The 26,978-nt window shown below is 49.1% G+C and overlaps 1 protein-coding gene across 2 annotated transcripts; it reads left to right on the top strand.

The window, feature by feature from the left end:
* Positions 1-754: 754 nt before the first annotated feature.
* POLA2 (DNA polymerase alpha 2, accessory subunit) lies at positions 755-26,978 on the top strand. Of its 2 annotated transcripts, none has more exons than XM_059931970.1 (18): positions 755-1,233; positions 4,734-4,858; positions 5,373-5,464; positions 5,680-5,737; positions 9,475-9,581; positions 12,086-12,279; positions 12,903-12,991; positions 14,241-14,396; positions 15,317-15,379; positions 16,051-16,093; positions 19,471-19,595; positions 20,178-20,216; positions 20,914-20,987; positions 23,956-24,067; positions 24,342-24,448; positions 25,276-25,335; positions 25,602-25,728; positions 26,479-26,978. In XM_059931970.1, the coding sequence occupies exons 1-18, from the start codon at positions 1,155-1,157 to the stop codon at positions 26,626-26,628; spliced, it is 1,800 nt and encodes a 599-aa protein (XP_059787953.1). In that variant the 5' UTR covers positions 755-1,154; the 3' UTR covers positions 26,629-26,978. The 2 variants fall into 2 exon arrangements, with proteins under 2 accessions (XP_059787953.1, XP_059787954.1); XM_059931971.1 differs by having other exon boundaries at positions 23,959-24,067.

A 26,978-nucleotide genomic window follows, 5' to 3' on the forward strand; every position in this document is an offset into this window, starting at 1 on the left:
TAGTCAAGTATGATGCCTAAGGTTATTTTATCTAAGCTGAGCCAGTGGAGATTTTGGGTCAAAGAATTAGGAGATATTTCGGGGGAAGACCCTCTTCTCATTTTACCTCTGAACTCTCTCCCCCTTAGGGACCCATCTTCACTCCCGTTTCCAGGCGCCTAATGGAAACCTCTACCTGGAAATTCCAAAGGCACCCAAACTTGATGTGTCCAAAACTAAATCACTTCTGTTATCTTTCCACCTCTTTTCCACTGAAATGCTCCAGATCCAGAAAACTGACCTATCGCTGTGGCTGGGACCACGGTGGTAACCATGACGATAACCATGGCAACCAGATTCCCTAACGAAGTCACACGGAGTGCAGACATGAAGCAGGAGACACAGAGGGACGACAAGCCGGTCCTCTCCCGCGTTGGGCACAGAATGGGACATTTAAGGGCATATACACGACAGCGCCTGCGCACCAAGGCACGGGACGAAAGGGTGACGAACATACGTCACGGAGCTTCGCGAAGCCCGGAAAACAAGGCATCCGCGGCTGGTGCAGAACCGCGGTTTCGGTTTTGGGAGTCGGGGTTTTTGTGCGCCCAGGCCTTGCTTTCGCGCCTGGCTGGGGATAACTGCGCAGCCGCCGTAGGGCGGGCCGACCGCCAGGCGCGGGCGCGCGAGCGGGAGCGCAGGTGTTTGTGCGCACGCGCCCTCGGACGCGCGTGCGCGCGTGTAGTCCGGGAACTGGGAACAGGAAGCAGAGGGGAAGGGGTGGGATTGAACCCGGGTCTCGCGCATGCGGGCGCCGTACAAAGCATTTGGCGGGTTTTTCCGGGCTTCTCTTCTCTGATCCCATCCTTGAGATGTTCAGTGGTGGCTTTTAGGAAGCTGGCCGTTCTCCCCAGGAGAACGACTTCTCAAGATTTCTGCTCTCTTCCTTCAGGCGTTTGGGGACTTCAAAAAAAAAAGAAAACGTGTTTCTCCGTGACTGACGGCTGGAGCCTTCTGACGGCCTGAGGTTTTGGGCCATTTGGTCACTCTCCGTCTCGGTCCCTCGGAAGGTGAAAGGATCAGAGGGACCTCGTCCTGCTCATCGATCTCCACGCCTGTGGGTTTCTTGGCGTCAGGTCGGAGCTGGGTGGGCCCGGCCCCCCTCCTGGGTCATCATGGCCGTGTCCGCCCAGCTCTTGGTGGAGGAGTTGGAGATCTTCGGCCTAGAATGCGAGGAGGCTCTGGTTGAGAAGTGTGAGTCCCTTGCCCCCCTCCCCGGACCCCAGCCCAGGTTCACGCTCCCGCTCGGTTCCGAGGTTCACCTCCCCTAGGTGGGGCTTCTCGGTGTTTGTGAAATGAGTTAAACTGAGTATTGAGATTTGGGATGTGAGGACTGTGAAATGCTCATAGGGTACTGCTTGGATTCCCAAATCAAAAATAAGAATATGAAGAGCGATTTTAAATCGGCGCAGTTACACCGAGTTTGGAAACTGCTTAAAGCTCAATAACAAAGCAAGAGATGTTGGGGTTTTGAAAAGTAGCTTTTTATTCCTGGCTCCTCCCTTTCCAGCCTACACCTGAACTTCTGCTGAACCATCACTTCTCATCAGAACTGTTGGTGGTCTGTGCAAATATGAGTCCCTTTAGGTGGGTTCCTAAAATTGAATTTTGGCTTTTGGAAGGAACTTTAAGGAGCTTGTCAGCTGTTTACAGATGGAGAAACAAATAAGGAGAGTTAATTGCCTGAGCTGGTCTGTGAACCAGATCTCCTGTGCCCGAGTCCGGTGCTCCATTGTATTGGTCCATCGTATTGGTCAGGGTCTGGGGCAGTGTAAGGAGTTGTTGGAAGCAAAGTCTTTGGAGGTGTGGACAGTCTCAGTTTTAGAATCAGGGTGATTGTGCACCTGCCTTAATCATTCATCAGCACATTGAACTTCTTTTTTTAATATATAAAACCAGGACGCAAACATGGTAATTTATGAGAGACCAGAATACTCCAAGTTTTTATCTCCAGGGCATTCTCTTCCTAACAGAAGACTTGAATGAGAAAGCCAATCATAGTCAGAAATTTATTTGGCGAGCCTGAAATCAAAACAAGAGAATTTATAAAGGCTTCCATCTCATGTAGGACTACATTGGCAGTGCTGTTGGAATTCTAGACTTGGAATTCATAATTGCTAACCTCACTGGGATTTTAATGTTGCCTGACAGTCATACCATATTTCCCTGGTCTGTTCACCCTGAGTCTCCTATGATTATTCGTCACCTGCTGCGCCTTTAACAACCTTCTGTCCCACTCTCACGTCTCAGCCGATGAACTTCCTGTTTTGCTGAGAAGAATAGAAGGAATTAGAAAACTTCTTTAAGCTACCCCCATTACTTCTTCCCACTGACCTGTGTCCGTGCCATATTCCTTGCCTCCTCCCATTACAGTAAATAAATTCTCCATAGTCCTAGCAAAAGCCACATGCTCCACTTGAGTCCTAAATCCCATTCCTTCTCTCCTCAAGGACACCACTCCAATAATTCTCCCCTTACTTATTTTCCCTTTTTCTCTCTATAAGGTTTTTTTTCCTAATAGCCTAGGAATGTGACTCCTACCCCCTCCGTTTAAATACTCCATTGTCCCGCCTTCCCACTCCAGTTATCTTCTCCCAATTCCAACAGACCTCCTCCTCAGGATTACCTATTCTTCAAATTTTTCCTCTTTAAGCCCATTTCAGTCAGCTTTTTCATCCCCACCACTTCACTGAAATTGCTCCTCTCAAGGTCACCGACGACCTTCACCTGGCTAGAGCCAGGGATGCATTTTCAGTCTTCGTTTGGATGAATCGCAGCATTTGATGCCGTTTATCGTGTCCTCTCCTTTAAAACACGTTTTTTCTCATAGCTGCTTGGATGCTCCGGCCAGGTGTTCTCTACCATGCGTGTCACCTCCTCTCAGCCTTTGCACATTCACCCGCATCCTGAGCCGCGAGATACACTCAGCTCCTTGGTGATCTCACCTGGTCTCCTGGGTTTACATTCATGTGTTTGCTGATGATTCCCAACTTATATCTCAGCCCAGACCTTTTGCCTGATCTTCGGGCTGGTCTGCCTCCTAGATGTCTCCAGCTGGATGTCTGATTGGCATCTCAAACTCTACGTGTCTAAAGCTAAGCTTCTGTTCCCTCTCCTCATAGTTCCTCCTGCTGCCTCCCCACCTCAGTTAACTGCCGCCTTCCAGGTGCTCAGGCTAAACCCACAGCCTCATCCTTGACGCCTTTCTCTCTTCACACCCCACATCCAGTCAGCAAATCCCACTGGCTTTACCTTCAAAATGTTTCCCACCTAGAGTCCAACCACTTCTCCCCCTCGTCCACTGCCACCACCTTGATCCAAGCCACCATCATCTCTCACCTGGACTTTGCCATGGTTCTCTTAATTGGTCCCCCTGATTCTGCCCTTGTCCCCTTCAATCTGCTTAACGCAGCAGCCAGGGTGACCCTGTTCAGTGGAAGTCAGATCGTGTTACTGCTCTGTTCAAACCCTCTGGTGATTTCTTTTTTATTTATTTATTTATTTATTTATTTATTTATGGCTGTGTTGGGTCTTCGTTTCTGTGTGAGGGCTTTCTCCAGTTGTGGCAAGTGGGGGCCATTCTTCATCGCGGTGCGCGGGCCTCTCACTATCGCAGCCTCTCTTGTTGCGGAGCACAGGCTCCAGACGCGCAGGCTCAGTAGCTGTGGCTCACGGGCTTAGTCGCTCCGCGGCATGTGGGATCTTCCCAGACCAGGGCGCGAACCCATGTCCCCTGCATTGGCAGGCAGATTCTCAACCACTGCGCCACCAGGGAAGCCCTCTGGTGATTTCTTGGCTTGCTCAGAATCATTACAGTGGCCAACGGTCTGCAGCCCCTTCACCCTTTCAGCTCATCTTCTGTCGCCTCCCTCCTCAGTGCATCCCAGCCCCAGAGGCCTTACTGAACTTGCTTCTCCCTCGGGATCTTTGCCTGAAAGCTCTTCCCCTCAACACTGCCTGACTCGCTCCTTTACTTCCTTCAAGTTCTTACGCAGATGTCACCTCCTCAATGAAGCCTTCCCTAATCACTGGGTTTAAAATTGCCAGCCCAGGGCTTCCCTGGTGGTGCAGGGGAAAAAAAAATTTTTTAATTGCCAGCCCCTTCCCCCACTCCCCCATCCCTGTCCAAGCTTTATTTTCCTACAAAGCACATTTAATCGTCTAGCGTGCGTCTTTTACTTATTTGTTTTCTTTTCTTTTTCTTTTTTTAAAATGTACGTATTTATTTATTTATTTTTGGCTGCATTGGGTCTTTGTTGCTGAACGCGGGCTTTCTCTAGTTGCGGCGAGCGGACCTCTCATTGCGGTGGCTTCTCTTGTTGAGGAGCAGGGGCTCTAGGTGCACGGGCTCAGTAGTTGTGCTGCACGAGCTTAGTTGCTCCGTGGCATGTGGGATCTTCCTGGACCAGGGCTCGAACCCATGTCCCCCGCATTGGCAGGCAGATTCCCAACAACTGAGCCACCAGAGAAGCCCTACTTATTTGTTTTCTGTCTCCCCTCCATAGTGAGCTGCGTAAGGACAAGGGTACGTCTCTTTTTATTCACTGCTGTGTCCTTGGGCCTCGAACAGTGCCTGTCCCTAGTAGGTGCCGAATAAATTTTGATTGAATTTAAGTAGAGGATGATTTTCACTTTTCAAGATGAAAGCTGCAAGCAATGAACTAAGTTCTTACGTGTCCAATTTCCCCCTGCAGTGATAGAGCTGTGCGCTCTGTATGGGCAGAATGAGGAGGGAATGGCCGGCGAGCTCATAGCCTTCTGCACCAGCACACATAACGACTGCCTCACCGCAGAGACCCTGAACTCTTTTGAGCACGAGGTAAGAACAAACTGTAAAAAAAAAAAAAGAAAAGAAAAAAGAACAAACTGCAGGCAAACTGACAATGTAACTCTCCGTGTCTGCTCAGTCAGGAGGCAGTGCGCTGTACTGAGAAGAGTGTGGGCTTTGGAGTCGGGCCTGGATTTCAGTCCCAGTGTGAGCTTGGACCAACTAACCTAATGGCTCCGAGCCTCAGTTTCCTCTCCTCTCAGTGGTTCTCTTGATCTGTACTTTTTATGGGTATTGAATGAAATGAGAATGGACATAAATCACCTAAAACTGTGTCTTCAACAAATAATTGGTGTTAATATTAGAACTGTTATGTGTTGTAGGGAAACAGTCACAGGTGAAGTCTTTAATTTTTGGTCTATCGTGCATCTTCTGCATTCTTCCTTTGAGGAATTTTATATCTTTGATTATGTTTCAAATACCCATTATTACCTCATGGCTGTGGGGAACGCCTCCTCTATTACTTGACTATGGAATAATATATTCATTATCTTTTCTTCCTCAGTTTCTGAGCAAAAGATTGTCCAAAGCCAGGCTCGGTGCCTCCAAGGGCAGTGGGCATGCGGGAGCCAGAGACATTGTTTCCATACAAGAGCTGTATCCTTTTCTGCTCAAGGCCTTTGCATCAAACCACATATTGTATTTCATCATTTATCTATCGTTATTGTTATCGTTGCATTATTGTTATCTGTTGCATGTATAATTTTAGAAACAAGCAGCAAATGTAACTAATACTCAGATTTCTTATTTGATCAACCCTTGCCTTAGATTTTGGGTGGAAGTTTATTGTTTCTCTTAACCAGTGTTCTTAGAATTGAAGTGGAGGAGGAAGAGGAGACCCTCTTGAACTCTTACACCACACCCTCTAAGGTGCGTGTACCGTGTTTGGAAATTGCATTCTACACATAGCATTTTTTCCTTTAGTCTAAAAATATCAGCACAGCATTTGAAGTTCTAAGGGAGAAAATTCACCACTCATACAGTTTCCTGCTCTATTTCCACTTACGCATCTTCCTTTCCAATCACATGCATAGATGTTTTTGCATGGTGGCAGTCCTTGTGGACACATGGTTGTTCTGCTTTCTTCAGTTAGCATATCATAAAATTTTTATAAATGCAATTTCTCCATAATTACTCTTCTTTAATGGTTGCCTAGTTTTGTATCAAGTGGAATGTAACTGAATGATCTGACTTGGGTGTCAGACCCCAGTGTGAGAGGTGGAGTAGGGCAGTGGAAAAGCGTTGCCCTCCACGCCTGAGTCAGAGACCTCAGTGACCTTGAGTGAGTTGCTTTTATCTCTCTGAGCTGCCTTTTCCTTTCCTTTAAAATCAGGATCTATTCATTCATTTATTGAGCAGCTACTATGTGCCAGGCACTGGGTGAACTGGTGAATGAAACAGGTTTGGGTGTGCTCTGCCCTCAAGAAGCTGACAGCCAGCGCTGATAATATCTCCTATCTCAGAGGGCTTGAAAATTAAATGAATGTGTAAAGCGCCAAGCCCAAAGCAATGTATTCAGTAATACCGATAGTAGTTACTCTTTATAGAAAATACATTTGTGGAAATCCTTAACCAGGGAGTAAGCCTTAATCTTTCAAAGTAAATTACATTGTAAGAAAGAAGGTGAATAGTTTAGGTGTGCCTATGCAGAGCAAGAAAGCTAAAATGTTCATAGTGTTTTGGAGGACTGACTTATGGTAATTCAGCTCTCAGTAGACTGATGCATAAGTCAGATGCAAATTTACTTAATTTACTGTTGAAGTATACACCCTTCTGATGGCTGAAATACCATATCTAGGACACCCCATTCCTGCTACAAAAGTACCTAGGAGGCGGGCTTCCCTGGCGGCGCAGTGGTTAAGAATCTGCCTGCTAATGCAGGGGACACGGGTTCGAGCCCTGGTCTGGGAGGATCCCACATGCCGCGGAGCAACTAGGCCCGTGAGCCACAACTACTGAGCCTGCGCGTCTGGAGCATGTGCTCCGCAACAAGAGAGGCCACGATAGTGAGAGGCCCGCGCACCGCGATGAAGAGTGGCCCCCGCTTGCCGCAACTAGGGAAAGCCCTAGCACGGAAACGAAGACCCAACATAGCAATCAATCAATCAATCAATTAAAAAAAAAAAAAAAAAAAAAAAAAAAAAAAAAAAAACTTGTTCCTTTAAAAAAAAAAAAAAAAAAAAAAAAAAAAAAAGAATCTGCCTGCCAATGCAGAGGACACGGGTTCGATCCCTGCTCCTGGAAGATCCCACATGCCGTGGAGCAACTAAGCCCATGTGCCACAACTATTGAGCATGCACCCTGGAGCCCGCGAGCCACAACTACTGAGCCTGCGTGCCACAACTACTGAAGCCCACGCACCTAGAGCCCGTGCTCCGCAACAAGAGAAGCCACCGCAATGAGAAGCCCGCACACTACAACAAAGAGTAGCCCCCACTCACTGCAATTAGAGAAAGCCCCCACGCAACAACAAAGACCCAATGCAGCCAAAAATAAATAAATTAAAAAACAAAAAAAAGTACCTAGGAGGCTCAATCACGGATTAAAATTTGTGACCATGGAATCAGAGCTGAGAGAGTTGGGTTGAAATGAGCAAACAATTTGAAATATGTGTCTGAAGCTCAGAGGAGAGGCAGAATGGGGCTGGGCCAGAAACAGGAAAAATGCTTAGAACGGTGCCCATCACACGGAAACTGTCAGGCATCAGTGGCAGCATGATGACAGTCAGAGCCAAACCTTGGCCTTTCCCACCCAAACAGTGCCAGTGTCAGATCTTAGGGGAAGGAGTGCCCCTGTTACAGAGGTGAAGATGTCAGTGGTCTTAGCTTGTCACCATTAAATACTTGGCTTGTGCAATTGACAGCTACACTTTTGCTCCCATGCTCACCATAAATCTTCTGGTTATAATTTGGCTCTCCACGTGTCCTTCCTGACAGGGAGAGATGCGTTCGCCTGAGGATTTGAAGTTCCCATGATGTCGGCATTATGTTTCTAATCAGTGAATATGCTGGCATGCTTGGCTATAATTTGGGTTCCTGTGTGGTGTGAGGATATGCTCACCCCAGGATATGAGACTGTGGTCCCTCGGTATTTCTCGTTACAGGTGAATGAACTGGCACGTAGCATTAGCAGCGAGTCTCCTGAGCTTGGTTAGAGTGAGCACACCCCCCAGCAGCGTAGCTGGAGCTGGTTTGCTGACACAGTCAGGTTTCACCGCAAGGTCTGAGGATGAGAGCCGTGAGGCTCTGCTCTCTCCCAGAGTCCCATCCCCTGTCCATGTCCTGGGAGACCTAGAGTTCTGTAGCCCACTGTATATTAGAAGGGTCTTTGGGGGAAATAGTTTGAGAAAATATATCAAAACCATAAAATCTTTACCATCCTATAGCCCAATAATCGTCCCTACTAAGAGTCTCTCCTAAAAAAATAATCCAAATTCTAGGAAAAGCTATGAGTGTGAAAATGGGCACTTCAGCATTATTTATAGTCACCAGAAATTACAAATGCACCCAGCAGTAGAGAAGTAGTATAGTAAATTATTGTATATCAGTTCAATTAACACGGCTACTAAAAAGAATGAAGATTGTGACTGTGGGAAAATGCTCATAATATAGAGCAAAAAATTCAGTGTATGTATTACTTAAATGAAGGTTCATATTCAAAATAAGATTACAACTATTAGGATTTTTTTAATTGGAAAAATATTGAAATACTAGGAAGGAATATTTTTAAATGGCTATTGTATAAGGGTGGTAGCATAAGGGTCTTTTTAAAATCTAGCTTCCATTCCAGCTCCTTAATGGTGGTTTTGAATCCTTTCTCTCCCATCTGTCCGTCGTCACCCCTGTAGGCAGCTTTGGTGGCATAACTTAAACCTGCAGCCAGGAGGAGCCCAAGGGTAGGGGAACGTCTGCAGACTAGCTGGCCGCCTGGTTGCCATCCAGGCAAGGATTTTGTCATTCCTCAGCCACAGTTGGTCGTCCCAGACTCTGGGGAGCAATGGATCTCGGGACTTGCGGGTTTCACCCTCTACTCTGGGCATCTCTGGACTCTTGATGAGCAAAACCCAGAAAACAGAAGTGACCATCAGTGAGGCATTTGCTAAATCCTCTCCAAATATGAGCTCACTCATGTTATCTGCCTGGAGTCACTCCCTTCTTTAATTTTGAAAATGCGTGGTAGACTTTGCCAAAATAAATAGTAACATGGTCCCATCCCTTGTCAGGAAAATGTGTCCACGCAGGTCAGAACCGTATGCATAGCAAAACTCACAGCTGTTGTAAAGCAAAGAGAGGTGGGGAAGGAAAGTGAACACGTGAGTGACTTGAGAAGACAGATCGCCTGCTTGGCAATCCTTTTTAGGAATGTTGGCATTTTTTTCATAATTGCCTCCAAAAGGGAGACATTATACTGATGAATACTGGGTTACAGTTGCTGAGGATTTCTCTCTGAGATTATGCTTGGAAAATGGGGCCTTAAGAAGGAAACCAACCCTATCCTATCTGTGCCCTTCATTTGGGCACCGTTCTCCCTTTCTTCCTAAGGAACTGTACACTTAATTAGCAGCCTGGATCTAGAGTGACTGGGCCCTTTTCCTGTTTTGTTTCTAGGGTTCTCAGAAGCGAGCTATCACCACTCCGGAAACCCCCCTCACAAAAAGGAGTGTGTCTACTCGAAGCCCCCATCAGCTCCTGTCACCATCAAGTTTCTCTCCAAGGTATGGCTCATAATTAATTCCGCTGCCAAACAGCAGGCCTGCCCTTCCCTTTCTCTGGTTATCTGGTGGCGGCCGACTCTACAGCGTGAGTTAATGAATGTGAGTGGACGGTTACCTCTGCAGTGAGCTGGCTGGAAAGCCTACTGCTCTCTGCCCTCCCCGCTCTGCTGTCCTGTGTGGAAAATTACTGTTTCTTACGGTAATTAAGGAAACTCACTTTCCACCCACTTTTCTGGGGCTCATTTCCTAGATCAGGAACTGATATCTTCTACTGAAAACAACCTGTCTATTCAGGAGTTGGGAGGCCTTCGAGTCTTGCCAGTAGAGGCAGATAGGTTTCCACCTGCTTCTGTTAGTTCGTGTGTTGTTGGGTTTCTTTTTTTTTTTCATCTGAAGTATTTATTTTTAAAAAAGAAAAGCACGTATCTTTGTTCATAATGTTGCGTAACCTGTTTTTTGTCCCTCACTCGGGTTACAACTAGTTTCTGAGAGTTTTCTTGTCACTGTGAATCTATGCCGACTTAATTGGTATTTTATCCCTGCTGCCACCTCTGCACATAAATCCACAAAGATCACATGTGACTTTTGGAAATCCATAAATGACATGTCTTATGTGAGAGAATTCCATAGGTGAGAGCTCTACTGAGGAGAAGAAAGGTTTCTAGGCACTGCCACATCAGGATGAGGCAAAGGAACAGTAATGTTAACCAGTTAGGGAAACACTTGGCTGCTAGGAGTCACTTCTTCTAGACTGAGCAGAGCTTAAGACTTTGTAGCCCTGTCACATTAGAAAGGAGATGATAGGGAATTCCCTGGCGGTCAAGTGGTTAGGACTCTGTGCTTTCACTGCCATGGTCCTGGGTTCAATACCTGGTCGGGGGACTAAGATCCCATAAGCCGTGCGTCATGGCCAAAAAATATTAAAAAAAGAAAGGAGGTGATAGCCGTCATTCAAGCTGAGCGGTGGTTGGATTCTGAGGGACGATTTGACTTTAGTGTGGTCCACTCCTGCTTTCGGGAGTTCTCAAACTGGCTTCCGAAGTGAGCTTTCCAGACTTAGAAGGGCATCTTTGGATGCACAGAGATGGTTGGTGTACAGAGATGGTTCTCATAGGTGCTCGCACCATGACAGCAGTTCTGTCCTCTAAACAAGCAAGCCTTTGCAACTCGTAGATCTGTCTACAGCTGACCCGCTGTGAGCGACTCCCTGCATTAAAGGGCCGGCTGTAACGCCCACCCCGCGGAGCTTCACAGGGAGGAGCTCGGAGCAGCCGGCGATGTGCTGCCTAGTCATTTTTTAATGCACGCCAATGAAGCTGACATCAGAAACTGGCTTTGTAATTTATGAAAGTAACTTCTAAATTATTCAGGTGGAGGCAGCACTGGAGATGGAGGTAATTAATCAAGCTCGCTTTCTGTAGCCTCCCTGGAAAGGAGGAACTGGTGGCACCCATTGCAACGGTGCCCCCATAGAACTTGTTCCTGCAGAGTTTCGGGACATTAAATGAAGCCTGTTTTAATTGGACCTCTCTGTACGCTGTGTTCATGACCGAAGGGTTAGAAGACCTCGCTGTCCTCTAAGCAGATCAGCAATACCCGTGTGTCCTTGGAGGTGGAATGTATCAGTCAGTGAGTGGAAATATGAGAACTTGTCCATTGAGACTCGGAGAATGGGAGTGTTTGTTCACCAGCTGACAGAACTCATTATGCGTCCACCTCCAGACCCTGGGGAAAGCTGATTCATTTCATTTAACTTCATTTCATTGCTGTTTTTACCTTGAACTATATCATGAGGTCTTATGTGTATGCACAGCACCTTTTGGCTTATCCACAGTTCCAGGCTCTCATGATGTTCTAACAAATGCTAAAAACTCATAAGAAAATAGTACTCGGAACTTGCTTTTTTTTAAATTTTATTTATTTATTTATGGCTGTGTTGGGTCTTCGTTTCTATGCGAGGGCTTTCTCTAGTTGCGGCAAGCGGGGGCCACTCCTCATCACGGTGCGCGGGCCTCTTACTATCGCGGCCTCTCTCGTTGTGGAGCACAGGCTCCAGACGCACAGGCTCAGTAATTGTGGCTCACGGGCCTAGTTGCTCCACGGCATGTGGGATCTTCCCAGACCAGGGCTCAAACCTGTATCCCCTGCATTGGCAGGCAGATTCTCAACCACTGCGCCACCAGGGAAGCCGGAACTTGCTTTTTAATCCATTCAGAGTTTGGGTTTTGTTTTACTTTGTTTAGTTTTAAGCCAGGAGAAGACCTTTTAAAATGTGTCCTTGCATCTAAACTTCTCTGAACACGTTTGGTATTCCTCAACCCCCTCATTCCTGAAATTCCTTAAAGGTCCAGAATGTCCAACCCCATTAAACTGATTAGATTTATAAAATGTGAGGCCAGCCTGACGTTCCTCCAAATCTCCATTTTCAAAAGGTAACCTCATCCTATTCCTCTCTCCTTTTAGATATGAACACACTAACATTAATGTCTTCTGCTTCCAATTAGTGCTACTCCCTCTCAGAAATACAGCTCGAGAAGTAACCGAGGAGAAGTGGTTGCCTCCTTTGGCTCAGCACAGGTGATGTCTTGGTCCGGGAGAGAAGGAGCCAGTAACATCAGCCTGAAGGTCTTGGGGTATCCAGAGCCGCTAACCGGGAGCTACAAATCCATGTTTCAGAAGCTCCCAGACATTCGAGAAGGTAATTGTTTTTCTCTTTGAAATTCTGGAGGATATAAAACCACCCGGAAGGGTCTCGAGTCAGTAACAAAGCATCAGCTAGGCTGGTAGAACAAGTTTCAAGGTTGCCTTTGATAGGTGTCCTCCGGGTGCCCCTATTAGTAAAAGGATATGAGATGATAACTCTCAATAATTCTCCCAAATCACATGACTTTGCTAAAGAAAAAGCACGTAACCATTTCCCAGTAACAACCACTTGAACTGTGTAAAGAAAGCCAATTAAAGTGTTAAAGGAAGCAAAGACATTTATGGCTTCTTCCTTGTGAAGAATGGAAGGCTCTCCAGGTTGGGCTTGGCTTCGCCTAAACCTCCCTGACGACCTGAGTGAGAGGAAGGCTAGGGTGGGAGCCGGACTGACTCTGGGATTGTGCTGCATGACCCGCTGTGGCCAAATGGAAGGCCGGGTTCAGCAGCCCAATATCGGGAAATTGGCTCGGCCTTCAGAAAGTTACAAACTGGCCGGTGTCCTAGGCACCCTGCCTGCTTCTGTAAAATGACTGACTTTAATGTTTTACAAGGTGCTATGTTTTCTCTTCTCGGCAAGTAAAATGTCTTAAACACACTTTCTGCCCTCTGGGATTTCAGTTCTGACCTGTAAGATAGAAGAACTTGGCAGTGAACTCAAGGAGCATTACAAGATTGAGGCTTTTACTCCTGTTCTAGTCACAGCACAAGTAAGAGTTGTTCTGATAATCTTTCCTGAATGATATTGTTTTTTTAAATCAATGATGAAAAAGCAGCCTCCTGCTTCCTTTTCACTAATCGTCTACCTTCTAGTTAGAACATCTATCTGGGATGAATTTGGTAAAATGGGTTATAAGTGCTGTCTGGTTTTGTGACCAGAGAAAGTCATTTCCTTTACACTTGGATTAGAGTCTTGCATGTAAACAAAGATTGAGGGCCTCAAGCATTCAAGTATCAGGATATGAGGACAGCAGCAAGGTGAGGATCTCCAGAAACGGTGACTCACAGTCTCTCCCCTTCTCTGGTCTCTGTCATTAGGGACCAAGTGTTGCCAATCGTGTCTTTATGTCATAGTTTAATCTGGCACGTGCACCAGTGCTTTCTCTCTAGAACGTACTTTAAGGGGAGATGTGTTCTCAAAGATTCTTTATGGTACCTCTGTCATGTGTTTGCATTCAGAGAAGAATGGCCAGTTGGGGAAGATAGGCAAAACCATGTCATATAAGGAAGTTTTGGGGGAATTTGGGAGGAAGCAGTGGAGGGGAGGCCGGGATGTACGATCTCGTGGGGAAAGATTAGACTTCCTCAGTTTGCCCCCGGGAGTGGGAACAGGATAGAGGAAGCCGCAGAGAGAGGAATTTCAGCTCAGTTTAACGAAGAACTTCCTGTTAAGAGGCACTCTGGTGTGTGGTTCAGGATATGGCCCTGGAGCCAAACTTCTGGGCTTCAAACCCAGGCTTCTCCCACTATTTGACCTTGACTAAATTATCTAACCTTTCTGTTACTGGTTTTTCTCATCTGTAATATGGATGCAGTAATAGCATCCACCTCACGGTTGTTGTGAGGATTAAATGAGTTAATACACGTAAGCCTTTAGAACGGTGCCTGGTGTTTAGTGAGCTCAGTAAATGAGAGCTATCGTTAACCGTTATCCAGGGATGCGGTACGTGGGCTGCTGGGGGGGGCGAGGGGCCAAGTTCCCCTTAACTAGAGATGCTCTGGCTCAGGCAGCCACTTAGAGGGGCTCAGGCATTAGGTGGTGGGCAGACTAGATGCCCTTTAAGGGTCCTTCCACCCCCAGGAACCAGTGATGATGTTTGTGGTCGCCTCAGGCTCAAAACGATGCCCCGACAAAAAAAATGTGTGTTCTTTGAAAAGGTCTGTTTTGCTGTTCGTCACATTGACCAGATTTTGAGCTCCTGTCCCAAAGACAGTCATTCTTATGTGTACCTTTGGCAGGAGCCCGTCACCCTGCTGGGCCAGATTGGCTGTGACAGCAACGGGAAGCTGAACCACAAGTCGGTGATTCTTGAGGGAGATCGGGAACATTCCTCAGGCGCTCAGATTCCAGTGGATCTATCTGAGCTCAAAGAGTATTCTCTGTTTCCTGGACAGGTGAGATCAGGGGCGTCTCCCACCGCGCGCGGGCGTGCTTGTTTGCTCCGTAGTGTGCGTAGAGGGCTGTGGCTCCAAGAGTGAGCGTTTCGTCATCGGCCAGCTGCCCCTCGCTTTTGACGTCTGATGCTGTGAGGTGTCACTGGAGCTCAGGCCCAAGAGGGGACACCAGTGTAGGGATTTCAGCCTTCCCCCACATGCTCGGACCTTGGCTCTGGGATCTGCTGCCAGGTTCAAACCCCAGCTCCACCCCACAAGGCGGGTGATTACAGAGATGTTACTAACCTCTCAAAGCCAGAGTGTCCTCGCCTGTGAAATGGGGATGATAATTCCTACCTCACAGGAGAGAGGGAAAATGAGGTCACCCGTGTAAAGTACAATTATTATTACGCCAACATAACCCCCCTGATTTGTTTTCTAGAAAAATACCCCCAAGTTTACAATTACAGAATGAGAGTAGCTGCACAATACTTCTTTTTTTTTCTGGCTACGTTGGGTCTTCGTTGCTGCGTGCGGGCTTTCTCTAGTTGCGGCGAGCAGGGGCTACTCTTCCTTGTGGTGCGCGGGCTTCTCATTGCGGTGGCTTCTCTTGCTGTGGAGCACGGGCTCTAGGCGCACGGGCTTCAGTAGTTGCAGCGTGCGGGCTCAGTAGTTGCGGTGCGCGGGCTCAGTAGTGTGGCTCGCGGGCTCTAGAGCACAGGCTCAGTAGTTGTGGCGCACGGGCTTAGTTGCTCCATGGCATGTGGAATCCTTCCGGACCAGGGCTTGAACCCGTGTCCCCTGCATTGGCAGGCGGATTCTTAACCACTGTGCCACCAGGGAAGTCCTGGACAATACTTTTAACTCTATCAGAGTAACTTATTCCAGACCTCCCGTTCATCTCCCCTGTGATGCAAGCCTGTCTGCTGCTTGTCTTTCAGGTTGTGGTTATGGAAGGAATCAACACCACTGGTAGAAAACTTGTTGCCACCAGACTCTACGAGGTACCGGTGTCCCCCCACCTTCCCCCCCACTCCCCCCCAGTTTGCTGCAGGCACAGTGTGTGTGGTTCTGTCTGTCCTAGAGCCCGTCCTTTGTAAGGGCCCATTTATTTGCTTCTCAATTCTCTGTCTGTAGAGTGGGACTTACCTCTAGGTCAGGGCCTCGCAAACTGTTCCCCTAAAGGGCTAGACAGTAAATATTTCAGGCTCTTGCAGGCCGTATGGTCTCTGTCACAAGGTCAGCTCTGCCATTGTAGCACAAAAGCAGCCATAGGCAACCCGTAAACCAACGAGTGTGCTGTGTGCTAGTAAAAGTTTACTTACAAAAACAGGCGGTAGCCAGATTTGGCCCATAGCCCATAGCTTAGCAGTCCCTGCTCTAGCAATAATCCTCCACAGATTTCCAGAGGATGCAAGGAGAAGTAGCAGGACCCTACTCTCCCACCCTCGCCTAGCAGGACCCTGATCCTACAGGCACCTGTTTTGCTCCTGCTTTTTGCTGGGTGTTTTATGAGTTTAGCCATGACCTTGTGCTACCCAGGTTTCTTTGCCACTCAGTAAAGAAAAATGGCAGGACCATCAACTCTGTGGGCTTTTAGCTCCAAGGGGCAAGACACCCGCAAACACACGGTGCCGGGGGCAAGACCTCACCGTAGCTTCTCTCCTGTTTGAAGGGCGTGCCACTTCCGTTCCATCAACCCACTGAAGAGGATGGAGGTAAACTTTGCTTCAAACATTATTTTGCTAACAATGCGGGTGGAGGGTGGTGGACAAGGGTCCAGGAGCACAGTTCCTCAGGCCCCAGGGAAGCTACACAAGCTGTTTGAGAGCAGCGTGCCGGAGCTCCAAGGGCGACTGTGAGTGGGTGGGTTCACTGGCCCTTTGTGGAAGGCCAGGGGTCTGAGCCTACATGGCTTTGTCAGCGTTATCGCCTGTGCTCTGACTCCACAAGGCCTGTCCTTTAAAGACTAATGTTTAACAGGTATTTGAAGGTTGCTTTGAAAAGGGAAAAGAGCAGGTATTTATTTATTTATTTAAATTAAAAAAATTTTTTTAAAGAGCAGCAATTTTTAAAAGAATTTCTGTAAATGCCATGTGATATCCTGGACTAGATCCTGGAAGAGAAAGGGGACGTTAGTGGGAAAACTAGTGACATTTAAAGAAAGTCAGGAGTTAACAGTAATATACCAGCATTAATTCCTTAGTTTCAACAAACGTACCATAGTTATATAAGATGTTAGCATTAACATTAGCGGATGCTGGGTGAAAGGTGTACATATGGGAACCCTGGGCTATGTTTGGAACTTTTCTACAATTCTAAAGTTATTCCAAAATAAAAAATGTATTTAAAAATTAGACAAATTTCTCAGAAAGCCTAGAGTTACTTGGTCACTAACCTAGGTGGGAAAAGACGAACATTTTAATAAACTTTGCTTCAGAACAATTCCAAGCATTTTTGTAAGCAAAGCAGAAGACTGCTGAGGATTAGCAGGGAGCTGGCTGGCACTAGCACGTTGTCAACACCCCCCCACGTTAATACTGTGTGAGGCCATTCTTAGAGGCGGCCTGGAATCAGGAACGAAATCTAGGAGTTTATGACGTTGCACATTCTCTCAGAAAATAAGTGTTTATGGAAGCAAGAGTGCTGGTACTGGATCGACTTCAGGTAATGAAGAAAACAGACAGGGCTGAAATGCCCGGAGCCTGAGCTGTGCCAGGGAAGCCTTTGGTAGCAGTTGAGTAGGTTGTAAACAGACAGTTTGTGAGCAGAGTCTGGGCTCACAGCACCCTGGGCGTGGAGACACAGAATAGGACATGAGCCCGGCCCTCCTGGCACTCACCGTTTACCCGGGATTGATGTCTCCTGTAGGCTCCTCAGAACCATTAGCTTTGTCCCCCGCCCTAGCACGGCACGGTGTGAGTGTTACGTTTCCCCTTGAATTCTGTCTCAGTTGAGTTATTGCCACTCTGGTAGGCGAACAATGGCCCTCATTCCTGGAATATATTCCTGAACATATTACTTTATATGGCAAAAGGGACTTTGCAGGTGTGACCGAGTTAAGGCTCTCGAGATGGGGATTGTCTAGGTGAGCTCAGTGTAATCACAGGGGTCCTGATAAGGGAGGGCAGGAGGGTGAGAGTCACAAAGATTAGAAATGTTAGGCCGCTGGCTTCCAAGGTGGGGGAGGGGCCGTGAGCCAAGGACTGCAGGCAGCCTCTGGAAGCTGGGAAGGGCAAGGAAACAGGTTCCCCTCCGAGCCTCCAGAAGGAATGCAGCCCTGCCCACCCCTTGATTTTAGGACTTCTGACCTCTAGGACTGTAAGATGATAAATGTGTATTGTTTTAAGCCACGAAGCTTGTGGTAATTTGTTACAGCAGCCATAGGAAACTAATAAAACTGCCTGTTAAGAGGTCAGGGGGGCTTCCCTGGTGGCGCAATGTTTAAGAATCCACCTGCCGATGAAGGGGACACGGGTTCGAGCCCTGGTCCGGGAGGATCCCACATGCCACGGAGCAACTAAGCCCATGCGCCACAACTACTGAGCCTGCACTCTGAAGGCCGTGCGCCTAGAGCCTGTGCTCTGCAACAAGAGAAGCCACTGCAACGAGAGTAGCCCCCGCTCACTGCAACTAGAGAAAGCCCGCACGCGTGGCAACAAAGACCCAAAGCAGCCAAAAATAAAATAAATAAATTAAAAAAAAGAAAAAAAAAAAGGAGGTCAGGGATCTTTGGGTTTTGTTGTCGTAAGCTACAGAACCAAGTTCAGACTAACTTAAGAAAAAGAGAATTTGTTAGGGGAAATCCAGGTAGCTCACAGATTGGACAGGTGGCTGGAACAGGCTTACAACCCGGATTAGGGCTTAGTAACTCTAGGTGTCCAGGTAGCAGGGAGTCCCCCGCTGTCTCCTCCAGGCACCTCTGCTGGGATGGGTCAGCGCCAATCTTTTTCTGTCCTTGGATAGTTCACCTTGAGATTCCAGAATCCAGAGGAGAGTGTGAATGGCTTAAGCTGGGTCCGGTACTTGCTCCTTGGCTAGGGGAGGACAGTGCACCTAATTTACAGCCCCACCTGGTGGAGGGGGGCGCTTATGGAGGACGAGGCTGATTCTCCAAAAGGAAAGCAGACGCTGTGAGGAAAAGGGTGCCCCAAAACAATGGCCCTGCACCCCATCACACAAGCGTCTCCTGTCCCAAGCCTTGCACCCCAGCCTGTCTTTCTGGACTCCTCGAGGTACCAGATTCTTTAGCTGCACTCACCACCAGATGGTCCCTCACACCGAGCACTCAAATCTCAGGGCCATCCGGGACCCTGCCTTGCCCTGGCTCCCGGCACACTCTACTTACAAGTGTAAGGAAAGTCACAAAAAGGCAAATACCATAAGATTCCCCTCAGACGAGGTTCCTAGAGTTGTCAGAATCATAGAGACAGACAGTGGGAGGTGGGGGCCAGGGGAGGGGGAACAGGTGTTAGTGTTTAACAGGGACAGAGTTTCGGTTTTACGAGATGGAAAGAGTTGTGGAGAGGGATGGTGGTAATAATTACACACCGTTATGAATTTACTTAATACCACTGAAATGTTTACTTAAGATCAGAGGGAATTCCCTGGAAGTCCAGTGGTTAGGACTCCGCTCTTTCACTGTCAAGGGCATGGGTTCGATCCCTGGCTGGGGAACTAAGATCCCGCAAGCCTCTCAGCGCTGCCAAAAAAAAAGGTTAAGATGGTAAGTTTTGTGTTATATGTATTTTACCACCCACCCAACCCACCCCCCCAAAGTAAATGTTGGGAGGAAAACCATGTAAGCAAATGCCACTTTGATCAAGTCTGTCCAGACTCCCACTTCCCTACCATGACTCGTGCACTGCTGGTAAATGTCTATCGAGTTCTAGTTGTTTGCATACTTACCTGTCTCTGCCAGCAATGGAGGGTTCTTTGAGGGCAGGATGAGGTCTTGCGCCTCCTGGATTCCTGGAGTTGCACATGTAAGGAGACTGTCGGTGAATTGAGTCCCATGGCATCTTTCCCTAATTATCCTTTGTCCCACCATCCCAGCATCCTCTCATCAGCATCTTAACAATCTTTTCTTTCTTAGATTCTGAGCAAATCATGGTCCTGGTGGCCTGTGGGCCATACACCACATCTGACAGCATCACGTTTGACCCCCTGCTCGACCTGATCACCATCATCAACCGCGACCGGCCCGACGTCTGCATCCTGGTAGGAGGCCCTCCTGGGACAGCTTCAACCCGGGAGGCGCCAGTGGGAAAACTGGGGGGTCAGTCTTAGAAAAAGGTCTGTTGAGGTCCTAAGTTTTTAGGAAGAGTGTGGGACTCTCCTCCTTTTTAAAAATATTTTTTAGTGCTCAGCCTACATCTTGGGTGAGGTGAGGTGTGCGTAGAATTAATCCAGAAGCCCAAGGTGTTTTGCCACCCTGCATTGACTTTACAGTATTCTCGCCTCTGTCTCATTACTCCAGTTTGTGAACTCACCTCTTCTGAAAACTCAAAATATAACTGCGTGGAGGTAGATTTCCCTTGCTGGGTTGAGAAAGAAAAAAGCCCAGTATTGTAGGAGGCAAAACAGCTAGCATCCAGGAGTCAGGTCCTTCTGCCTGTGATATTAGCTGGGCACCCTTGCCCCATCTGCTGCCTGTCCCAGGCTGCACAGGTGGCCTTGGAGGGACAGTGGACCCTGGACAGAGAACTGCTGGGAGAGGATATGTGAGGGCACTCACAGACACGTGTGGTTCTGATTTGTTCTTTTGGTACCTTTGTTTCTCCCCCTCGGGCTTATTTACAGTTTGGACCTTTCCTGGATGCTAAGCATGAACAGGTAGAGGTGAGTGACTGGGGTTGGGAGGGGGAGATACCGGACACTCACATTCAGTCAAGCCCCCACTGTTACTTTCGTCTCTTGGAGTTTATCCTGCATCTGTAACAACCTAAATGAATCCCTGCGGCTGATCAGGAAAACATTATCACAGGGCATTTTTAATAAAGGTACTGAATTTGAGGGCTTCATTTCACCAGAATACAGAGCTGTTTGGAAGCTGGGGGAGGGGGATCCAGATATCCGAGTCCTGGTCCTCCTCGTGTGCGACCGACCCTTGGTGCTGAGGCAGGTGCCCGTGGGTCCTGGAGGTGCGCCTGGGAAAGTACCTTCCTGACTGCTACCCTCAGCTCCATGACCCACATCATCTTGCCATCCTTTGAACTTAAAACACAAATGACCCTTCTGAGGACATTTCTTCCCTTTGTCTCAGGAGGTTTTACCTGCCACAGAAAAGATTTCAAAACGCTCTTCTTCCTAGTCTTCCCCTTGGCTCACTTGCAGGAGGACTGATTTCTTCCCCCACCGCCTTTCCTGTCCCCAGCTAGACTCAGCTCCTGGAGGGCAGAGACCACGTCTTGTGTATCTTTGTGACTCCTTCAGCTCCTTGCTCAGGGGCTTGCCCCCAGGGTCATCTAACAAGTGCTCAACAAGTGAATAAATGCCAAACGTCTCCCCTGTAAACCTGTCTCCTCTTTTCTTGCAGAGCTGTCTACTGACAAGCCCGTTTGAAGAAGTTTTCAAGCAATGTCTACGAACGATTATTGAAGGGACACGAAGGTCAGAGTTCAAAATACTGGGCAGAACCTTACGCTTCCTAAGTTTCTCCAGGGCTTCTCATTAAGAAACTGAAACTGTTCAAAAGTCGTGGTAGTTCCCATCCTTTTATCCTTTCGAACTACAAAGATCAGATAGAACCCTTGAACTTCAAGTGCACGGATGCTGAGTGAAGAGGCATCTTTGTAAAACACAAAGCTAAACACACTTGAAAAGGCTACACAGACTTTTCGCTCTTCCCTTGCTCTTTCTTTACTTCCTTCCTCCTCTCACTCCCTTTTGTATAAACTCATATTCCACGGGAATCTTCCCAGGGTGGTGCTGAGGAGTGTTTGATGACTTACACCACAAAATCCCTTGTGTGAGTGAGAGTTTGGGTTGAACCCAAGTCCTTCCCCGAGTCAGTGCTTCCCTAGTTTCACGGGCGCCGCCGCCGGCTTGTATGAGCCATGGTAGAAACTCACGTGGGTGGGGATCTTGAATGCTTGCCCCAGACCCTAGGGACGGGACTGGGAAAGGTCATAGCAGTGATGAGAGATGGGCAGTTCTAAATTGAGAGAAAAGCCTCTATTCCAGGAAGGGTCTAAGCTAGAAGTAGAAAGTTTTTCAGGAAGCTGACACCTCCACTTCCTGTCCCTTCCCTCCAGCGCCAGGGTTTGAGAGAAATTGCCCTTGGTGGTGGATCTCCTCCTCTGGGGATCTGCCTCCCTGGAGCTGAGCTCATCAAAAACAAACATTCCCGAGGCTAAGCTTTTAAAAATAAGTCTGTAAGGAAGGTGGTTTTTAAAACAAGATGCATAATCTTCCGCCCCTTGGCCGTGAGAACTGATCTCAGGCTTGATTAGCTGTAACTCTACCTTCTTGTACCAGCAGCATGGGCCAGTGTCGTAGGCCTCTCGGACTGGGGAAAAACACCCCCAGCTGACCCCAGAGTCAGGGGGCTTGAATCGTGCAGGTGACAGCCTGCAGCTGGATCTGCCCCTCCCTCCCTCCAAGTGAGATAACATAGGTGCCTTCCCTCTGCCTCCCAGGTTTGTTGTGACCCTGAATGAGTTTGTCAGACCTGGAGGCTCCTAGCGCTCCTCAGGAGATAAATCCCAGCAGGGCTGGTGTCCCTGTTTTATCAGCCCTCGGGTCCCCTCCGGGATAGGCAGGGACTGTGGGACAGTGCTGGGTGCTTTCGATTTGAGATGGGGTTCTGTTTTTGGTTCCTCACCCCATATGGTATTGACAGCAGTGCTACAAACAAAGGACAAACCAGGCATTGTTACCCTCGGGGTGAGCTCCCAGCACCACCAGGCACTTTCATCTGAGGCCAGTGTGCGCCTCGGGGGAGAGGGGCTGCCCCACCCTTCCCAAAACGGTATAAAAATGGCCCTCCTTTGGGGGGAATTTATTTTTATTCTGAGAGGTCAGAAACGCAGAGCATTAAGCTGATTTATCAGTGAAAACCAGAGCCAGTGAGGAAGCACCTCCCCTCGCAAGAGCCCAGCAAGAGCCCAGCAGAGCCCCGGGAGCTTGAGGGAGGGAGTGAGCCGCTGCAAGGCCCCTCCCCACCGTGATGTATGAAGTTGTGCAATGCTCAGCATAGTTGGAATTTTCTCTCGGATCCCTCCCCCTACAGCCAGCCTATAACCCTGAGCCAGAGGCCCCTTTCCTCCTTAACCATTGCTCTGCCAGAGCCTGCACAGAAGCAGAGCAAGTCCATCTCTTAACGGCGGCCAGCCGTGCCTCCACCCTTCGTGTCCATCACGGACTGAGCCCCAGGGATCTGAAACACAGACTGTCCCCTTCGGGTCACCCCTGGCCTGTCTGCCAGACTTCAGCACCCAAATCGGTAGACTTGGCTACTTACAGGGACTTAGCTTTCAATGTCAAAGGGACTATAATTCGCAAAGTGCCTTTAGTCTCAAGATTCTGAATTTCCGCTGCAGAAGTCTCAGTTCACGCTTTGAGCGGGCATGACAAACAAGTGACAAGTGTGACAACCATCACCAACACCTTTATCCCATGTGAGAGGCAGCCACATCCCTATACCTGCACAGGTGCCTGTACCTGCCTCTGGGAAGCCACCGCGTCTTAAGCAAGAGAGGGTGCTAGAAGTGAGAGCTATTGGTGGATGTTAAACTCGCCCCAAAGTAACACTTTCCGTCGTTTGGTTTACAATAGACCCCACTCCGCCAAGGACAGGTTTTTTTTCCCCTTTCTTCTGCACGGCTGGAGAGGTTAAAGAGTTGGCCCCTAGAGTTACGGGGTTTTTCTTCACTTACATCTTGTAACAACCCTAGAGATTCTCCTGCCTCCGTCAAAGGAAACGTCTGTCATCTCTTTTACTGTTGCTGTTAGATATTTCTTTCATCTTTGTAAGACAGGCTGCTGAGAAAGAAAAACCAAGGGCGTTGATTCCCTGTGCGGGAGGGGAGGGCGGGGTGGGCCCTTGACGAACCAGAACCAGCCGTGCCTTTCCCCCCCGCCCCAGATCTGCTCAGCCTGCGGGTCCCTCCCGAGGGAAGAGGCCCCCAGCCAGGGAGGCTACGTGACGCCTAAAAGCCACGTCTGTTCAGACAGTGTGAAGAGTCAGAACTTTGGCTTCAGATCTGGCTCTGAGGATTTTCAGTCAAATCCTCGTCTTTCCTGATTTCCTAGATCTCCATTTCTTCTCCCCTTTTTCTACGAAACAGTAGTCCTCTTCCTCTCTCGAGTAGAACATCATATGGAGCCAGGAGAAAGCATGTCCTGGGAGACAGCCATGAGCCCCATCGAGGTGGTTGTGTGTAAATTAGAACAGATTGTCTCTCGTTCCCGGTGTCCCGTGGGGAACAGCACCCCCCTTAATAGGAGAGCTCTGTTCGGAACTTCTTCCCTGGGAGTAGGCTCTTGTATCCAGCTCTGACCCTTTAAGTCTGTCACCAGCTATGCTAACTCAACTGCACTCATTTTCCTTCCTGTTCTGATGCTTTTTTTGGCAAAGTAGCTCTGGCTCACACCTCATCTTCGTCCCATCACTGAGAGACGTGCACCACGAGCCCGTGTACCCACAGCCGCCCTTCAGCTGCTCCGACCTGCCTCGGGAGGACAAAAAGGTACCAGCGTCCCCTCCTCAACCAGGCAGCCAGAATCAAACGTGCCGAAGGCGACCCAGCTTGTCCTGGAAGCAGAGGGCGGGGGCGCCTTTTTGAGGCACACGTGGTGCCTGCGTCTTAAGCTTCTCTTTGTAACAGGCAGACGTGTGATTTACTGTCCGTTGGGCTGGTCCCCCTTTCACTGGTCCCCCCAGCCCTTGCAGACCCCCCATTTTCATGGGGAGGAAGTTTCTAGCTTTGGTGTGCGAACGTCTGTCCCACCTTCTCATTTTAGCGAGTGCAGTTCGTGTCCGAGCCCTGCACACTCTGCATAAACGGAATGATCTTTGGCTTGACGTCCACCGACCTGCTGCTGCACATGGGGGCTGAGGAGATCAGTAGGTGAGGAGGGTTTTCGGTCCCGCAGGCGGTTCCTCTGGATCCTGGTCCTGTCCTCGGCCAAGGGGTTGCTTGGCAGGGTCGAGAGGGCAGCCCCTAGAGCAGCACTTTCTGCCAAAGCCTTTGGCCACTGAGTTTCTCTGCGCCCAAGGGGAGCGGTGGGATGCATGTGTTTCTGTTATTGCTTGTTTCTGTGGTGTTTGAGACCCTGAAGGACCACATCCGTTCTGTCTTTGCACTTAATTTCTAGTCATAGAAGTCCATCTACTTTTCTCCGTTTGCCACATTTGTGACCTAAACAAGATGTCCCTGCTTGCGGAGGGTGACTGTGAGTTTACCCCGCAGGGTGCTCCCCCTTCCAGAACAGTGTGCAGCTCTGCAGAGGATCAGACACAGCCAGATCTGTTGAGCTGAGGTTCAGCAGTTCACTTCTCGCATCGCCCGTGATGGGAAGGCGTGCGGAGCGATTTGTATCTTAGGCCAGAATGGGTGTGTGTTTGTTGGCTCTGGTTGGAGGTGCAGGGGTCACCCCGGCTACAGCTGGCCTGGCGCCGGGACAGACTCCACGTTCTCCGGCACGATGCGGAGCTGGGGATAGCCTGCCTGGGCCCTGATCGCAAGGGATCCCTGCTCTTTCCCTTCTCAACCCCGTGTCCTGCTCAGCAGACCGAGCATTTGCGGACAGGTCTTTAAACTTCCCCAGAGGTACCTTCTTGTCACACGCCTTGGCCACGTCGCTTCTCTCTAGTTTAATAAATCCTCCCCGAGGAGAAACAGGCACTGATAAACAAGGTTCCACTTTCCGTTTCTTGCTTTTCTTCCTCCCCTAGTTCTTCCGGAACTTCAGACAGGTTCAGCCGAATACTCAAGCACATCCTGACCCAGCGGAGGTGAGCCTGCCCGACGGAGTAGCTGACCGTGAAGGGAGTGCTTAGGGGTCAGGGAGCTCTGACAGATTTGACCTCGAGACCTTCCCCAGGCCACTACCAGGGAACTGCACCCTGGGATGACAAGCCTGCGTCCTGTCCCCTAAACACAGAGGAAAGGGAGAGACGGTCTGTGAAACAGTGGAAACCAGTGACATAGAGGAAATCCATCTGGGGAGGGGGGGGTCCCTGAATCAGCTGCTGCTGACTGTCTCTCTCCGTCTCTGCAGCTACTACCCGCTCTACCCTCCCCAGGAGGACATGGCCATTGACTATGAGAATTTCTATGCCTATGCACAGCTGCCCGTCACCCCCGACGTCTTCATAGCCCCTTCAGAGCTAAGATACTTTGTGAAGGTAGGTTTGAACTCCACCATTTCCCAGAAACGCCAGAACCAGTCTCTGACTTTCCCTTCTGGACCCCTGGCACTCACTCCTCGCGGGTCTGCTGATGGGGACGGTGGCCTCATTTCTTTGGGGGAGGGGGTAGGACTAGAAAACAAATCTGTTAGTGAAATGCGTAAGTAAGCAGCGTCCCCTTGCTGCCCTTCCCGCCCCAGGGCATGGTACTCAGTCAGCCCAGCCCGGGAGCCGGAGACAGGTAGGAGGGCCCTCAAACCATGGTTCGCACCTGAGGCCACCTCAGGTGCCCTGGGCTTGCCTGCCCCCTCCTGAATTCTGAGATGACCTCCAAGCAGCTCTCGGTCATTCTCATCTCTGCCTCCTGAGGCCCTGCCCGGGGATTGGGTCCCTCACAGGGAATCCACCTGATCAAGCCCCTCTTGCCAAACCAGAGCCAGTTCAACCTCGAGAGGTAAACTTTTTTTCATGTTGGGAAACAAATAGATCAAGTTTGTCTCCAAGTTTGGGAGCTGATTGTCACCCTGCCGAGTCACCTTCTTCTTTATTTTGTTTCAGAGACTCAAAGGGTTCTGAGTTTTCTAATAATAAATTAACATATTTGATTTAAGATGCGTTTTGTTGGCCTTCATTTCCATTTTATAAAGTCCTCTTTAGGGTCTAATCGTTAGAGGAGTCCAGCTTTTTCACATCAGTCCCGATGGTTTTGGCCTTTCCAAACCCACAGTCTTTCTTTCCTTCCCCCAGGACATCCTTGGCTGCACCTGTGTGAATCCCGGGCGCCTCACCAAAGGGCAGGTGGGGGGCACCTTCGGCCGACTCTACCTCAGGAGGCAGGCCTCGGGCGCCGAGGGCAGGCGGAGCCCGTGTACTGCCGCCCAGGTGGTCAGGATCTGAGGCTCGGTCCTCTGTCATCCCCCGTCGTGCGGGCCTCCCGGACACCGAGAGCCCGGGAGTAGCCCTCTGCCAAGATCCCACCCGTGGAAGGAGACGGGGCAGCCAGCTGGAGAGGACAGTGCTGCGGGCAGGGGGCCCAGCGGGAAGACCTTGGGCAGCTGGACCCCTACTCCGCGTCAAGTTTCTCTGGAAGAAAGCTGTTGTTTCTTCACGGACACTTGGAGCCCAGCGAGAACTGGCCGTGGACGCAGTATGCTCAGGAAGGTCAAGGCTTTGCGATTTCCTACTGAGTCAGACATAGAAACAACTTGTGGAGATATGAAAGTAAATTCTGTGACTTCTGAGTTTAA

The sequence above is a fragment of the Balaenoptera ricei genome, chromosome 8, assembly GCF_028023285.1.
Source record: "Balaenoptera ricei isolate mBalRic1 chromosome 8, mBalRic1.hap2, whole genome shotgun sequence".
NCBI classification, from domain to species: Eukaryota; Metazoa; Chordata; class Mammalia; order Artiodactyla; family Balaenopteridae; genus Balaenoptera; species Balaenoptera ricei.

What these genes read in the sequence shown, in the direction of transcription:
- POLA2 (XM_059931970.1), top strand. Translation starts at nt 1,155, where the DNA reads ATGGCCGTGTCCGCCCAGCTCTTGGTGGAGGAGTTGGAGATCTTCGGC. An exon ending in GCTCCCAGACATTCGAGAAG is followed by an intron (nt 12,280 to 12,902) that starts GTAATTGTTTTT and finishes CTGGGATTTCAG; the next exon opens with TTCTGACCTGTAAGATAGAA. An exon ending in CTAAGCATGAACAGGTAGAG is followed by an intron (nt 20,217 to 20,913) that starts GTGAGTGACTGG and finishes CTTTTCTTGCAG; the next exon opens with AGCTGTCTACTGACAAGCCC.